General features: G+C 41.8%; 1 protein-coding gene across 5 annotated transcripts in view; it reads right to left on the bottom strand.

The window, feature by feature from the left end:
- The window catches only part of dock3 (dedicator of cytokinesis 3), a 223,631-nt gene that overhangs the window by 51,964 nt on the left and 154,038 nt on the right, over nucleotides 1-17,629 (bottom strand). For all 5 annotated transcript variants that reach the window (XM_060858528.1, XM_060858527.1, XM_060858529.1 and 2 more), the window contains 2 exons: nucleotides 14,722-14,810; nucleotides 2,929-3,054 (listed from right to left, as the gene is read on the bottom strand). In XM_060858528.1, the coding sequence (XP_060714511.1) occupies nucleotides 2,929-3,054; nucleotides 14,722-14,810 (215 nt within the window). The remainder of the gene's footprint in view (nucleotides 1-2,928; nucleotides 3,055-14,721; nucleotides 14,811-17,629) is intronic.

Below are 17,629 nucleotides of genomic sequence, written 5' to 3' on the forward strand. Positions count from 1 at the left end.
TATGAATGCAAATTGCTAGAATTTAAAATGAGCTAGCTAGCAAATTTTCTCTTCAAACAATAGCTAGCTACATTGCATTAGCTTGGGACTTTCAGCCCTTAAATACATTAATAATCCAGATTGATAGACTGTGGACTAAGCTAGCTAGCTAGCACATTTCTTCTGCAAACAATAGTCAGCATGTTAGATTATAGGATTCATTTATAAGTATATTATAAACAGAAAATGTCTTTTATGGTGACACAATTAAAATGTTGATCCCTCCATATAAAACAGATTAGATTCCATTGTATATTTGGCTAGAAATATTTTCAGCAATAGATACACATCATAAAATCATATTACTGTAACTCCAATAGAGTGTCATCTGTAAATGATGTAGATGTCTAGATGTTAGCTTTGCTGCATAAATACAATTTCTCTTTGTTTGAGATCCCTGCAAATCAATATAAAGTTCTTCAGAAAGAACAGAGTCATTGCTTGTAACCATATGGTACACTATATTGCTAAAATTATGTGAACACGTGGAAGAAGAACTTTTAATGATATCAGGCACTGATGATGGACGAGGAGTGCCACAGGTTATCCAAAATGTGTTCAGTGGGGTTGAGGTCAGAGTCCTGTGTAGGCCACTTGAATTCTTCTACTCAAGACCTTGCAAACCATGTCTTGACAGAGCTACTTTATACACAGGAAAAGAAAATGTTAGGGTCTCTCATGGAGATTTCTTAATTTTAAACAATTGCTTTCTTCAAAGCTTGTGGTGAAAGTGTTATAGAAGGCTAACATATGGAAGTGAGTTCACTTCTGGCCATCTCACAGAACACATATCTCACAATTACCATAATACATACAGTTATTCCAGGCCTTCTATTTCAATTCATTTCAAGTACCCCATTAGATATGTGCACATAAATACCACACGGTTCCAAGGACTCTCCAGGCCTTACTGACTTATTGACATTTCAAAATGCTGCATTTAAACACTGCCTTGGCTATGATTATAAATGCCATCTTTCAGATGCTAAAGATGAGGAATTTAAAGCCAGTTCCTTAGCTGGCTCAAACTGAGAATTTTGCAAAGATGGGCATGCATAATTGAGGGTGCTGATGGGAATGTAAATTGAAAAAAAAAAAAAAAAAATATTCCATCAATCCACTTCCATTTGAAGGGAACAGAGCCCACATTTGGGAAAAGAGTGCCTCAATCCAATCAGCACTAGTGGTTTCCTGTCAGGACCTTTTTTTTTCCAATCTGGCGATTTGTGGCAGGAAGTAGGATGTGTGTGTGCTCCAAATGGTGTGAGTCAGAGATCCTGATGTAAACATACTGGTATAAATAAATCAGACTTAATAATAGCATAGGTGCCTTCCCCCTGGGCTTGCTGCTGAGTCACAGGGATTGCACTTCTTAATGTGGTTCATCTCCATTTAAACACTGGGCCTAGAATAGATAGAGCATCTCAGAATAATCATCCTCTCTTCATTTTTTTTCCCTTAAATACAGTTTACCTTTTTCTATTATATGCTGTGGCTTGATTGTAATGAAACTGATAAGCTTGTATTATTTGTGGTCGGTTTCATTTGCGTATTTTTAATTTGCATAATCTGACAACAGCTGTAACAGCTGAAAATGGACTCATTTTCATTGCATTTGTTCAAAATAAACTCAGAGGTAGTCAACAATTTTTAATCCAGAAGTCTTATAAACATGTTCAGAGATGTTCTCCTGTGGTAGTAAAATGACTATTCAAAGGAAAAACAGTTGCCCCAGGATGTATAAACAAAAATATCAAATGATTGATGGTGAGCCACAATCAGGTCAGGAACACACCTTTATTTGGCTGGCAGGCAAATCCTGCACTAGAATTCAGAGGCATGGCATTTGATGGAACATAGTGCGGAAGGTTGTTTGAATTTTAAGTTTCAAAACACAATCTTTAGCTAAATTCCACAGAACTTGATGACAGGAGTGACACCAAGCTACTATATTTATCATTTGTTATTTACTACCATTTTATCACGAAGTAATCATGAGTAACAATGCATCGGGAACTACAATAAGCTCAGCTAAAACCCCATGATTGTAGAGTGAAAGAACATTGTCTCGTATGCATTGTATTCTTTAATTAGGCACCACTTACATGAAATTTGCTGTAATTTACATATTGTGTTGAAGAGACAGCCAACTGGATGAGAGCCAATTGCACTCATATGCACTTGCAACTATGTTGTTTAGCAGTGAAAAAAGTTTTTTGTTATTTTGTCTGGACAAGAATGCCACAATCTTTATTGTGTGTGATTTTTTTCCTAATTTAGTTTTTGATCAACTCCATCCGGGGTGTATCCTGCCTTGATGCCCGATGACACTTGAGATAGGCACAGGCTCCCCGTGACCCGAGGTAGTTCGGATAAGCGGTAGAAAATGAGTGAGAGTGAGTGAGTGAGAGTTTTTTATCTTTCCAGCCACCAGTTAGTTCTACCCTATCAAAGAGATACCAGTCCAGGGAGCATGAAGGCCATCATGTGCTTTCTCCAAGACGAACGAGCCAAGCACCTCTTTTCAAACTTCTGCTCATGTTGCATCACAGGTAGGCATAGCTCACTCAGACTAAAGAGCCATTCACCCACTTCCACGTACTTGAGCTCACAGACGTCTATGATTGGCTAGTGTTACACTGATTGATAGGAGAGAGTGTATATGCCATCACTACCTCCAGCAAAGCATACGAAATTGTGATCTGTTGGACTCCCAGTCACAGGTGACTATGGAATCACTGAGATTTGATCTCCAGATGATAGGGTGAAGGCCTTTCAGAATATATGAAATAGGTTTTTTATGTTTAATTTTATGACTTCGAAAAGGGCATAGACCTCCTAGGCTTCAAATCTCATTGCACCCAATTCAACCAGACATGGCAATCTCACCTGGCATGATGACATCAGGAAAGCCGAGTTTGCGCGTAATGGCAACGCCACGGTTGAAGATCATAGGATTCTCCCTGCGGATCTTTTCCGTTTCTCCCCTGAGTAGCTGCAGGGAGATGATTAGGCCTGTTTGTGTGCAGAGAAGGAGAGAAATGAAGCGAAGAGGTTAACCATACTTTCTGTTATGAAGTGGAAAGTCTGAAATCTTAGATCAAAAGAGTGAACTGAGATATGATGCTTGAGCATGAGAAGAAACAAGAACAGTAATCATACATAAAAGCATGGCACTTCAGACGCTTCAAAACATTTCAGCTGCTCAAGAGTCTTCTAAAATCTCACAGCTATTTCTTTGTTGTAAAGTAGCCTGAGGAAAAAAGGAAGCTGAATCTAACCCTAACCCTAGGATGAATGTACAGGTCTAGGGTCCCGCTTTATATTTGGGGTTTCTATCTTTACATATCTTGGCAAGATGATATAAAGCAGAGGTTAAATTATGCCATATCTGTATTTTTTGTTATGTCTACTACCAGGTTTGTTATGTCTAATATAGCACCAGGTGATTTTGCACTCACAGAAATAAACACAAAAACAAGTAAACTCTGATATTGCGGAGGCTGCAATTTCTAAAACTTACTGCAGATGTTCTGCAAATTTATTTTGGCTGAACATGCAAACTTTTTGATGCATATGTGTCAAACCTAAGCACAGCTACAGTATCACACACTATAAAACATGTTGGCTTTCTAAATTCACATTTGTACATTGGTTCCATGTGGTTGAACTGAGCAACATTAACACAATACATTTTCATATATGTAACATGATTCTAACATGGATTTTCAAAGCCCTGAATAAAATAAAACATCAAGCTCACACCAGAGCTGAGACTATTACATATGACACTGGTGTTTTGCAGCTAACACATATAACTGCTATTCTACCGTCCAGGTTTTATGCGCCTAAATGAAATAGTTCCCATCAGGAACAACATACCAATTCATCAAGTATGGGCTACATCATTCAATCTAGTCATTAGAAACTAAACAATTAGAAAGTTTAGTATAAGCACAATTTCACCAGTTCAGGGAATTTTCCCACACAAAAAAGCACAAGTTACAGTACATAGCAAATAAAAAAAATAAATCAAGCATTTTTGGCCACAACAAAAACACAAAACATTTCACCATAAAATCCTTCAGGTCGTGTATAGATCTTTCGCATTGTCACTGTAAATTAGGTAAAAGTAGGTTTTTGTGTTTTTTTGGGAAATTTTGCTGCTGGGTCACAGAATCCATATTCCAGATAACTACATGCTAGTGTGCCAACTCTTGAGTGCTAAATATTCAGGGTGTTAGATTAAAACACAATGTATCTGTCAGACACCGCAAATGTGAAAATGAGACTGGAGCTAAATCTCCGAAGGGAGCTGAAGAGGGCATGATTCATTTATGCACCCCAGCTTTAGTCCATCTTCCAAGTGAGAGTTGCGTTCAATCTTTAAAATCACCAAATGTTCAGGGTAATCAAACTGCACAGCTTTAAAACTTTTATGCTTTTTGCAGAGTTTCCAGACAGCTATGAGCTAGTGGTTGTTCGAGAATACATTGTGCTGAGACACAGGGTTTGGTTTCGCTCCACAGGGCCTTAGCATCAGCTATACGAGAGCACTGAATAATTAGAACGATGCGCTTTTAGGAAACAAGTAAGTCCCAACTGCACGTATTAGCAATTTTGCCCTTATTTGTATTCATGGGGTTTAGCTTGTTTAATGAAAGGCCATTTTTCTAAAGTACAGAAAAAACTGATCCTTGTGGCACATTTACTTATTTTTAAGCAAGACTGTATACAGATGCACGACAAAATGGATGTCTGAAGAATCCTATCAAACATTTAATGAAGAGTAAATGCTTGCGTTAAAAATAAATGTGATGTCGGCTGGTTTAAACTGATTTCTGCAAAATATTATATCAAAAAAGTGTGTATTTATTCACAGAAATGTCAAGCCACTTGTCTGTCAGACTGGTACTCCTTCTCCTTATTGTAAAATGAATGCTTGTCTGTGGATATAATGGAGACTGCAAATATAATAAAATACATAACAAAATGTCTGCATATTACACAATACCTTTAACAGAACATATAATAAATAGGATATTGATTATAAAATAGTTCTGGTAATACAATATTTTAATCAAGTCTACACATATACTCCTACAGATTTGTCTTTTTCTTATTTTTTATTTTTTTTTTGTCTTTTTTGTACTAGCTCACTGGTTAATAGCTTGGGAAAGTAGTGGTTTCACTCAGCAGTAAGCAGGAGATGGATTCTTCCAAATCTTAAAGGTCTGGTGTAGGAATAAACTGCTGATGGTCAGTGAGTTGTGGACCAGAATATTACATTGTGCCAAATACAGACACAATACTCCGGTGTCTGACATTAACACACAAACAAACACACGACAAATTATTTTCTTCATTCTTACCTTTTACAGCATTGATTATAAATATATATATATATATATATATATATATATATATATATATATATATATATATATATATATATATATATATATATATACGTATATATATATATATATATATATATATATATATATATATATATATATATATATATATATATATATATACGTATATATATACGTATATATATATATATATATATATATATATATATATATATATATATATATATATATACATCATATATATATATATACATCATATATATATATACATACACACACACACACACACACACATATATATATATATACTGTATATATTATATTTGTTTATAAATGCTGAAGTACATTTAACTTAAGAAATGTGAATGTAGGTTTGGGTTTCATTCCACCCAAGACCAGCTGTTTAAACTGGTGAAATCAGATGACGCTTCTGCTTGATTGGAATGACAACCCGAACCACACCGACAAGATTGGACACCCGTGGTCTAGCCATTTGAAAAACTTGACTTAATCAATTTGTCTTTCCGTTCCAGTATTTCAGTGAGTAATCGACGACTATAACTCATGCTAAACATTCGATTTTGGCAAAACACCAGAATACATATCAGTTATTTTAATTTCAAATCATTTCATAGCAACAAATACTTTTACTAGTTTAAATAGAATTTCTGGTTTTCAGACAGAATTCTGCATGAAAAACATGCACATTACATATGAAAAAATTATTCTTTTTTAGTTTAAGCATTTCAATGTTTAAGTACAAATTAAATAGGACTTTTGTGTCACTACCAGTTTTATAAATGCCAAAGAAGCTGTATTCAACTTCATAAAAATGAAATTGTTTAATTATATGCTTTCATATGGAGTAGCTTACATTTACGGCATTTAGCAGACAGCCTTATTTAGAGTGACTTACAATTTATTTATACAACTGAGCAATTGAAGATTAAGGGCCTTGCTCCAGGGCCCAACAGTGGCAGCTTGGCTAACCTGGGATTTAAACTCATGACCTTCAGATCAGTAGTCCAGCTCTGTAACCATTTACAGTAGCTCATTCTCTAATGGCATATCAGTGGGATTAATGCCTTCAAAACTTTACTTACTTCATCTGACACAAGCTTGCTCATTTAAACAAAGGAACTAAAGCTATTAAGGAATTGTCTCTTAGTTACTTACATTTAAAGCTTTAAAACCTCTATTGTTGACTATTTCTTGACAGGTATGAGTTTCCATGTGCTATTTGTTACAGCTAGCTTGTTAGTAAACTGAACATTAATTGTGGTTTGAAGTGTGATCTTTATCCTTTGTCCAAAGGCACACTGTGAAAAATGTTGTTGTTAGTGAAAACAAAAAAAAGCACATTTAATTGTGTCACAGGGATTTAAAATTTTATAATTCTAATTTTTCAATATCTCAACGGCTACATTTAAAACAGATCATAGTGTAGAAAATGGTATGCCAAAATACATCTTTTTGGACCTAGTGGCTAAATGTTATGGTTGCTAAATGCTTTGTTAGCTAGTTAGTTCCAATAACTTTGAATGTTGATATGTGTACAGTAACTCACTGTGCGTGTCACTGAACCATGGAAAGCTTTGTTAAATTCGTTTTCTTTGTTCGAACCAAATATCCCTACAATGCAGTGTTACATTTCTGTAAAGTGACAGCAGCCCAGGTATATATTTAAGAAGATTCTTAAATATTTTGTCACCTTTGAGTCTGAACATTTTTCTCCCTTGACTCACTACCTGAGGGGGAGAAACTCTGAGTCATGAAAGCATCATTTTCAGATTTGAACCACTTTCTACCATGTCTTCGAGAGGTTGTAGTTGAGGATGATGACATACTTGAGAATTCTGGTCAATGCCATTCTCAAGATCCACAAAACACTTCTTTACAGAAGTGTCTTTAAAGGCTTATTTGTAAAAAACTGATAATTCAATATTGTGTCTCATTTTGTTAAGTATGAAAAAAAAATTAATCTGGAGTGTAATTCCTTTTTTAATGAACAAAGTAATTAATCGTGGTGTAATGCAGGCTGACATGAAATTCGACTGACTGGTACAACCCTTAAGTTGATTATTTTCCTCTAAAAGAGCATGTCCCAAAGTGTTTTAATGATCTTATAATATATCAATTTATACAGCACACTCAAATGCTCAAATCTGATTGGTGAGATTGTGTGACAGCTATTGTTATTCAATAACACAAATAAAATTGTGAATATTAATCCACTCGCACTAATACATTATTGTTTCTGTTATAACAGGACATTCACAAGGACTTCTACAGTTGATACTCAGGATAATATAACACTAATAATAAATTGATTAAAAAAACATATTGCTTAATAAAATAAACCATTTAATTGGATGTTTTTTTTAGGGCATTTATTTATGACATTTATGAAAGAAATTCTTTATTGTTCAAATATTCAGTCAATTTTTTCCAGCTCAGGAAAGTCAGGATGAAATGACAGGGGAATTTTCACTTTTTCTCCTTTCTCTGTAAAATGACAGGCTGCATTTAAATTTTGAGAGAAAGGGAGAGAAAGACAGTGAAAGCGAGACAGAGAGAGAGAGGGAGGGAGAGGCTGCAGCGGGAATAACTGTTTATCATGGTTATATCAAAAGTAAGAACTATAACTATCTCTACTTGCGCATCATGCAGCATCACAGCAGCATCACAATGGATCTATAATAATATCAGTGTAATTATTATATAATTACTGTTATATGGAAATTTACAGGTGTTCCTGCAAAGGTTATTTAAAGAAATTATACTAAAAAGTATAATTACTGTTAAATATTGAGCTAGGGCATGCATTATTTTCAGTAATTATTTCAGTATTATTATATAATTTCGAAAATACGTTTTCAGGAAACACCTTGAAAAACTAATTAGTCAACGTACTCGGTTACGAACGTAACCTCGGTTCCCTGAGATACGGAACGAGTACTGCATACTGCACTGCCATTGGTTTAATCTGTAAACTTTTTTAAACCAATGACGGCGCTGCGTAGCTGCGCGAGCCTGTGGCGATGCAGCGCGCCAAAGCCCGCTAAAAAGGGGCGGGGCGTATAGCTATATAAGCAGGCAAATCGCCAGAGGAAATCAGGTCATACGACTGAAGCGACGACACTGAAGCCGCAGCCTCGTGGCACGGCATATAACGCAGTACTCGTTCCGTATCTCAGGGAACCGAGGTTACGTTTGTAACCGAGTACGTTCCCTTTCGATACTCCACTCATACTTCGTATGGGAAACGAATTCAACCGCGCCGTGCCACGGTAGGGAACGATAAGACTTATCTTGAACACCCTGGGGCCCAGAGGATAAGTGAGAGGGCCGGAGCAGTCGAACCCTTGACGCAACACTGCTAAGAGGGAGCAAGCTCCCCGGAGGTGGTATGATGACGGAGTCTGAAGAGGCCGTCGTATCAAACCGAAAGAACCCGAGCGTGCAAGGTCGGGATGTCCAGGTTATAGAATCTGACAAAAGTGGACGGCGAGGACCAACTGGCCGCCTCACAGATGTCCTTGATAGAGACACCACCAGACCAGGCCCATGAAGAGGCCATCCCTCTAGTGGAGTGGGCTCTTACTCCTATGGGGCACTCAAGACCCATAGAAGAGTAACATAGAGCGATAGCGTCGACTATCCAACGCGAGAGGCGTTGCTTTGAGACCGAAGACCCCTTGGTGCGGCCACCAAAGCAGACAAAAAGCTGGTCAGATTGCCTGAACGGCTGTGACTGCTCAGTGTATACCCTCAAAGCCCTCACTGGGCAGAGTAAATTCAGCTCTTGCTCACCTGACAACAGAGGCAGAGCCTTTGAGAGCACTTTAGGTATGTAGCCGTGCCTGGGTTTTAAAATGACCTTTGAGTCATTGGGCCCAAACTCAAGGCATGCAGGGCTCACCGAGAGGGCCTGAAAATCGCCAACACGCTTGACCGATGCTAGAGCAAGTAGCAGAGCGGTTTTGAGCGTTAGGGGCCGAAGGCCAGCTGACCGCAGCGGTTCAAAGGGAGGTCCTTTGAGCGCTTCAAGGACCGTGTGAAGGTCCCAAGTGGGAGCGGTGAGAGGACGTGGGGGCTTCAACCGCCTAGCACCGCTCAAGAAACGCACAATGAGGCCGTTTCGACCCACTGATTGGCCAGCAATAGGAGCATGAAATGCTGCGATGGCTGCTACGTACACCTTGAGCGTGGAAGGGGTGAGACCTTTGTCCAGACGCTCTTGGAGAAATGACAGTATCGGAGATACGTCACACTCAACAGGGTCTTCGTTCCGTGCGGAGCACCAGTCAATGAAGACTGACCATTTCTGGGCGTAGAGGCATCTCGTAGACGGGGCCCTCGCCTGAGCAATGGTATGCAGCACGTCCTTGGGGAGGCTCAGAGGCTCCCATCGAGGGACCATACGTGCAGAGCCCAGAGTTCTGGCTGCGGGTGCCAGATTGTCCTGTTTGCCTGAGAGAGGAGGTCCCGCCTCAGGGGGATCGGCCATGGGGCTTTCATGGAAAGCCTGAATAGCTCCGAGGACCAAACTTGGCTCCTCCAGAGTGGGGCCACCAGGAGGACTCTGTGCCTGTCTTCCCTGACTCGTCTGATTGCCTGAGGGACCAGAGCGATCGGGGGAAAAGCATAAAGAAGGAGGCTGGGCCAGTCGTGGGCCAGCGCATCTGTGTCCTTTGAAAAATAAGTTGGGCAATGAGAGTTGCTTTCTAAGGCGAAGAGGTCGACCTCTGCCTTCCCGAAAATCTCCCAGATTTTGAGAACCGTCTGGGGATGGAGCATCCACTCGTCTGAGGGGATGTTGCTCCGCGAAAGCGTGTCTGCTCGCAGATTCGACTTGCCAGGTATGTGTGTCACCTTGAGCGATTGCAACCTGGGTAATGCCCATTCCAAGAGGCGCTTTGCCAGCATGTAGAGGCAGCTGGACGAAAGGCCACCTTGGTGATTTATGTAGGACACCACTGTCATGCTGTCCGACTGGACTAGGACATGGCACCCTTCCAGGATCGCCTGAAAAGATCGAAGGGCTCGTTCTACCGCCAGCATCTCGAGGCAGTTGATATGGAGATGGCTGTCCTCGTGCGACCATGAGCCGAAGGCTGGTCTGCCCTCGCACAGAGCGTCCCAACCCAGGTTGGACGCATCTGTTGAGACCACCGTCCTTCTGGAAACCGCCTGTAGGGGTACTCCACGGCTGAACCAAACAGGGTTCATCCAAGGCTCCAGGGCTGCTAGACAGGCCTGGTTGACTCTGACGCGAAAGCGGCCGTGCCGCCAAGCATGAGGTGGGACCCGGAGTTTCAGCCAGTATTGCAGGGGCCGCATTCGTAGGAGGCCAAGCTGTAAAACTGGGGAGGCGGAAGCCATCAGCCCTAGCATCCTCTGAAAGAACTTCAGAGGGAAACAGGTTTTGTTCCTGACAGAGGCCGCGAGCTGCTGAAGTACCAGAGCGCGCTCTGGTGATATGACCACCCTCATGCAAACTGAGTCGAAAACCACTCCCAGGAACATAATAAGTTGGCTAGGGGAGCAGTGAGCTCTTGGCAAAATTGACCCTGAGTCCTAGGCACTCTAAGTGGCTCAGGAGCACGGATCTGTGGTGGTCTAGCTCGGTTCGTGACTGCGCTACAATGAGCCAGAATGCGGATTCCCATCTGTCTCAGAGGGGAAAGTGCCTCGTTCATGCACTTCGTGAAAGTGCGTGGAGCTAGAGACAGCCCAAAGGGAAGGACTGCATATTGGTAAGCCACACCCTCGAATGCGAATCTCAAGAATCGTCTGTGATGTGGGGCTATCTGGATGTGAAAGTAAGCGTCTTTCAGATCCAGCGAGAAGAACCAGTCCTCAGGGCAAATCTGTGTGAGGATCTGCTTCAGTGTCAACATCCTGAACTTCCGTTTCATGAGGGAGAGGTTCAGGAGTCTGAGGTCTAAGATGGGTCTGAGACCGGCATCTTTCTTGGGGACAAGGAAATAACGGCTGTAGAACCCCGACCCGCTTTCTGAGGGAGGAACCATCTCTATGGCTCCCTTCCTCAACAGCGTCAGCACTTCGGTGCAGAGGACCTGGGCGTCGTTCGGCTCTACCAAAGTGGGAATCACCCCGCGAAAACGCGGGGGTCTCCGGGCGAACTGCAGTGAGTAGCCATATTTTATTATCCCCAACACCCACTTGGACACTCCGGGGATGGCCTGCCAGGCCTCGGCCCGCGTGACAAGGGGCTGGATAGTGTCGGATGGCAGGCCACTGATTAGGGGCAAATAGAGTGTGGAAGATTAATTGAACAAATAGAGTGTGGAAGAGGAAAATTGCTCTCTTTTAGAAAATGTGAAATCTTTATTGTGTTTGCCATAACAACAGTGCTTTGCGTGGACGCAACAACGGTGGGCCCAGGTCGCATAGCCGGCAGGCGAGAGAGCTTCTGGGGTGGTCTGGCCGTGGCGGGACTTTGCTCTTTCCTCTTCCTTCCCCAACGATCAGGAGGATTTAGAAGGCGTCGGGTCCAGCACAATCCTCTGCTGGGGGCCCTGACGTCCAGGCGGTTTAGCGCGCTTAGTGGGGCGAGCTGGGTGCTGCTCCTTACGGGGCGCCACCTGGGGGGCAGAAGGGACAGGTTTGCTCTGGCGCTGAGTCGGCGCAGTCCTGGGGCGACTCGGGGCAGAGGTGGAGCGATTGGGCAGGAAGTGCCGCATAGCCTGGGACGACTTCTGTGCTGTGGTGAAGCGCGCCGTAAACCCTTCTACGGCCGGCCCAAAGAGACCGGATGGAGAGACTGGGGCATCTAGAAAGGCCACCTTTCCACCTAAGCCAGAGGTGGCACTCCAGCACAACCAGGTTGGCCATGGATCGTCCAATGGCTTGGGCCGTGGTTTTTGTGGCGTGCAGGGCCAGATCTGTGGCGCTGCGGAGGTCGCAAAAAGCAGGTTCACTAGGGCTCAACTCATCCAGGGAACGGAGAAGCTTTGCCTGGAACACCTGTAGAATGGCCATGGTGTGTAGTGCTGAAGCGGCTTGGCCCGCAGAAGTGTAGGCTCTGCCAGTCATGGCAGATGTCATCCTGCAGGGCTTTGAAGGAAGGGCTCTCTTTCTTTTCCACCCCACAGCCGCGGGGGGGCAGAGATGAGCAGCCACGGCCTCGTCCAGGGGCGGCAATTGCTCATAGCCCTTCTCCTGAGAGCCATCTACTGAGCCGAGAGCTGCAGAGGAAGTGCGTAGGCGGGCCGAGTAGGGGGCGTGCCACGACTTTGTGAGCTCATCGTGCACCTCAGGGAAGAACGGGGCAGAACGCTGGTGGGGGGCCTGGCGGCTTCCCTTCAGGAACCACTCGTCCAGCATGCTGCGCGTCGGCTCCTCAGGGGGGGCCCACTCCAGATGGAGATCTTCGACAGCTCTGGAGAGGATGCGGAGAAGCTCGGCATCCATCCCAGCTTAGGCGTCGATGGGCTCTCGCGACGGCAAGTGGGTGGGGTTAGAATCACCGGCCCAGTCTTCCGTTTCAGAAGCCGCGAGTGACATGGAGTCGTCAAGCGGCTCGTCCTCCGATCCGCCCAATGAGACGAGGTCACTCACTTCAGCTGAGGGACGCTGCTCTGGGCGTGAGAAGAGGACGGGGGACGGCTCTCTTGTTGGAGAGGGTGAGGCACGTGGGCGCCGAGCCGGCGTGAGCTCACCCAAACCCGGGGGCTGAGCCCCTCTTCCCCGCTGTCGCTTCCTGGCCGGCTCGCGGGAGGAAAAAGACGGGGGGGCGTGAGGGGCAGGGTCACTTTCATTAAAGAAAGCGATCCGCGAGCGCAGAGAGGCGAGACTCATGCTCTCACAGAAGCAGCATGAGGACTCAGTGAGTGCAGTTTCAGCGTGGGATTTACCCAGGCAGGAAACGCACTCCTCATGGCCGTCATTGTCGTGCAGAGGGACTCTGCATGTGCCACAGCTGTGACGCGGCATGGCCGCCACCGTTAAAACGGCGTTTTCAGAAATGCTCTTTTAGAGCGGTGAAAACCGCTGGAAAGCTCTTTTTGTGATCACCGGATGGCGGCAGGAGATCGCTGAGAAGCGGCTGCAAGCAGGAAGCCGGCGGCCCGAGAACGGCGCAAGAAGCGGCTGTCTAAAGAGCGCCGGCGCTGCAAGCGGTCGGCGGTCTCAGCTGGTCCGCTGCAGTGCCTGTTCAACGCCGAAAATCCAGCGAAGGCATTCAGAGGAAATTCAGCAAAGTGAAGTCGTCGCTGAAGGAGTAAGATCTGATTTCCTCTGGCGATTTGCCTGCTTATATAACTATACGCCCCGCCCCTTTTTAGCGGGCTTTGGCGCACTGCATTGCCACAGGCTCGCGCAGCTACGCAGCGCCGTCATTGGTTTAAAAAAGTTTACAGATTAAACCAATGGCAGTGCAGTTGCACTGCGTTATTGAAAAAGGCTTCAGTATTGATGAAAAAAGGAGCTTTTCCCCGTACGCAGTATGAGTGGAGTATCGAAAGGGAACAATTTTTATCACTAATGATAAAAAATATATAGAGGTTTCTTAATATTTGTGTTTTAATATTTTATCATTGACAAAGAAGCGATAACAGATTAGAAAATTTGCAAAATTTCTAGTATAAACCTTGTAGCTGGTTAGAGTAGTTGCTACAGAAAACAAATCAACACATATTTTAACCAATCAGAATCAAGAATTATCATTGCAGTGGTATAAATCAAGCATCATCTAATTGCCCAATTATGTGCGGAACGCCACACTTTGCCACAACACAATAGCCCACATGTTTAAATTATGTGAACTTATTTAATTTCTTTAACAGTAAAGTTTTAAATATTGAATTCAAGTTTATAGAGTATAGTATAAAGAAGGAACTTAAGGAAATCTTGACTACTTGTGAGCTGAAACAAAGCTTACCTTCAAGTTGAGTTGATTCACAATTTTTAGTCAGCACTTGAACAGTTATTTCTAAGTTTAACCGTCTAGAAATATATTACACCTAGTGTCTGTTGCCATTTGGAGACAATGTTCATTTTTTTTCGTTTGACAGTTGGCTTGGTGTGTCTCTAACATAAGGATATTCATTCATCATATTTATTTATCCAGAGCCCTAACATAAGGATATCAGGATGAGGGTTCCAGTCCTATAGAACAGCAGTGCTGCAGAGTTCAACTTATCACTTATATATAGGTTATAGGACAATACAAATCTTTATTGGAATATAATGACTCCCAGTCTGATAGATAATCTTGGAGACTAAAAAGCGATAAAACATAACAATGATAAATTTGACACTCCTCCACAGAACATACCATAGTTGGTGCTGGGCGCAGTGTATTTGGTGCTGGACTTGCGGATGATGTTCTCATGAATCTGGTACCACTCGTTCTCATTGTTACATCTGTAGAACAGAAAAAGGAATCAATCAATTATAAGAAGAAAAATGGACAGAGGATAGAGTGAGTTTTAGAATTCTAACAGACAGAACACTCAACCTTGGAACCTAGAAATGTAAGCACCCAATCCTTCTAATGGAGAGTGAATATTGCAAATAGGCTGTCTCTTGTAAAAAATAATGTCTCAGGCTGTTAGACTAAATGAAGACTGGGATATAGATTTTGAAACATTTGAGCACAGAATAATGAATGAAACTGGATGCGTTCCAGATGTATAATGCTTTTTTTAAGATGTTGATATGAAATAATATCAACTGAAATCTGATATTCTGACAAATATTAAAGGTGCAGAATTTTTTAAATGCTTTTTAGGCTGTTAAAACCGAATTCTTGACAAACGGACCCAAATGCAGGACAGCTTAACAAAAACAGGATTTATTAACTTAAAAAACACTAAACAGGACAAAGACAAACCAGACGAAGACAACAGAGGATTCCGCGCTGCACAAGGCAACGCGGCTCAACTAAATAGTACAAATAATTAATCAAACATGAGGGACAGGTGTGCAGAGGCAGGGAGGAAAAGACAAGGGCGGGACAGACACGTGAACAAGGAACATAAACAAAAAGGCACATGGCCAAAGTCCGGGCAGAGTCCTGACAATTTCACGTATTTTTAATCTTCCTGCTTTCTTGTTTTAGCAGATTATTTAGCTCATTTTAAATATTAATTCCTGGAAGGAAGCAAAAATTCTATTTGCTAATAGAATAAAAAATAAAAAGTAACAGTAAATTGTGGCTAATCTTATAAGAATAAATAGAAGATAAATATCATACAGGATATTATCCCTTGCTAAAATGTACATTTTGTAGTCACCTAACAGTAGGCTGTGGTCTCTAAAAATCCCTGACTGCTCCTTTAAGACAATGAATACACTTCTAAACTTTAAAGCCAGAACCACAAAGCGATAAGGGTTTTAAACGTTATATTTTATTCAAATGTTTTCAAGATGGAAAGAAAAGAGTGCCATCAATTAAGCCCACTGACATTGCGACTATTTTGTAACTATTATGTGATGCAAGTGTGATACACTTAGAGGAAGCAAGATCAGTTCTTGTGTAGAGAGGCAGGGGTGCAAGCCAAGATAATAAAGCTATCATTAACTTTTGGCACTAGGAGACAATCACCGCACTTTAAAATCAAGTCGTGAAGCACTTTGTCGCTATAGAAATGAAAAGCACCTCTACCTAAGCCTTTTGTTCTGTTTTGGTCAAAATTGTGCATTTAAATTCTCAAAAGAAGAACGGTAAAACATTATTTTCCAGACATAAAAAAGGGGAACGTCAGAATTTTTGTGAGAAAGCGCAAAATAAAATAAAAAAACAATTCATATTACATGAGTAATATAAAATGAGTAATGTGATTGTAAACAATGGTCTGTTCTTTCACAATGTTAGTGAAAATACACAGATAGGCATGCTCAATGCTCAACTGGTATTAAAGGACCCTGTGTGTATTAAGAAAGCAGGGTTATGATGTTGGTGCCAAATTCTGATGCTATTATCTGCAAATTGTAGTAGAATTGGAAATTTGTCAAGCTGGTGGAGTTTTTGTCCATACAATGGTGGAGTTTTTGTCAACCTAAGTCTCAGAGTCCTGTCCTTGGTCCTGAGTCCTGACTATGTGGTCTTGTTGGTCTGTTGTTTGTAAAAAGTGGTTAAATTCAGATCTCCTGTCTGCTCTCATAAGTACTGTTTATATACAGTAGCTAGCAATTACCATTCAAGTAATAAGCAAAAACTGAGGGCTAGCAGCAAATGAAGTGTCATACCAAGCATGACAGCATGGCTGCCAAGGGATTTTCATGCTGAATGGCCTGTGATAGTGGCATTAGTGCCAGGTCAAGGGCTTTGCATGATCTCAAACTGAGTCCATCTGGCAAGTTGTCACTATGACCACTAGACAGGCATGAGCGGTGGAAAGGGCCTGTCACTTACAAAAACTGGGTCAGTGTGTCTTTACACACTTACACAGACATGGCAGAGGAACTGAAACTGTAACAAATACAGAGTATGCAATCTTCGACATCTCCATACTAAATTATTTAGACACATCAATTAGGTCACATGTAGCCAGATAAACAAAATATGTGGTAAGGTAGATCAAAAGTTGGGTGGTGACCTGAAAGTTGTGAGTTTAACACCAGTGGAGGCAAAAGAGGCCCTTGATCAAATCCCTTTTAATAGATAGTCATCAATTTTGGAGCCAACTTTTCCTGAAAAAGCCCACAATGCAAGCATAAGCACAAGGCAATGCAACAGTGAGAGTCAATCTGGGCTTTTCAGAGCATAGGGTAGTAGAATGTACATAGGGTGCAAGGACAATGCAAAATCTCTCATCCTAATGCAAGAAAGTGTAATATGCGGTGTAATAGGCGGCAGACCCTTGTCACAGTCCCATGTTCTTCAGCTTAAGTGAGGAGCTAAAGCTTTCATGCGTAATGTCCACACTTACAGCAAGGACAGCCAGCTTAAGACATTATTGTAAAGTAATAAATGTAGCATAAACTTTAACTTTCTAGACTATTTTTCAGTTATGATATTTACAAATTTTCTACATAAATGAAATAATTTTAGAAAAAAAATATAAATCACTTTTTGTATTGTTTTTGTGTGTGTGTTGGTTTGCTTGTCTTAGTGATTTTATCATGTCATGTAAAGTCCTATACTTTGAAAGTTTTAGGAAAATGTTCAGAAATTATATAAAAGTGATATAAACGTGAAAATTTTCATAACTTTAAACAACTTTTTTTTAAATAATACT

The sequence above is a fragment of the Tachysurus vachellii genome, chromosome 22, assembly GCF_030014155.1.
Source record: "Tachysurus vachellii isolate PV-2020 chromosome 22, HZAU_Pvac_v1, whole genome shotgun sequence".
Taxonomy (NCBI): Eukaryota; Metazoa; Chordata; class Actinopteri; order Siluriformes; family Bagridae; genus Tachysurus; species Tachysurus vachellii.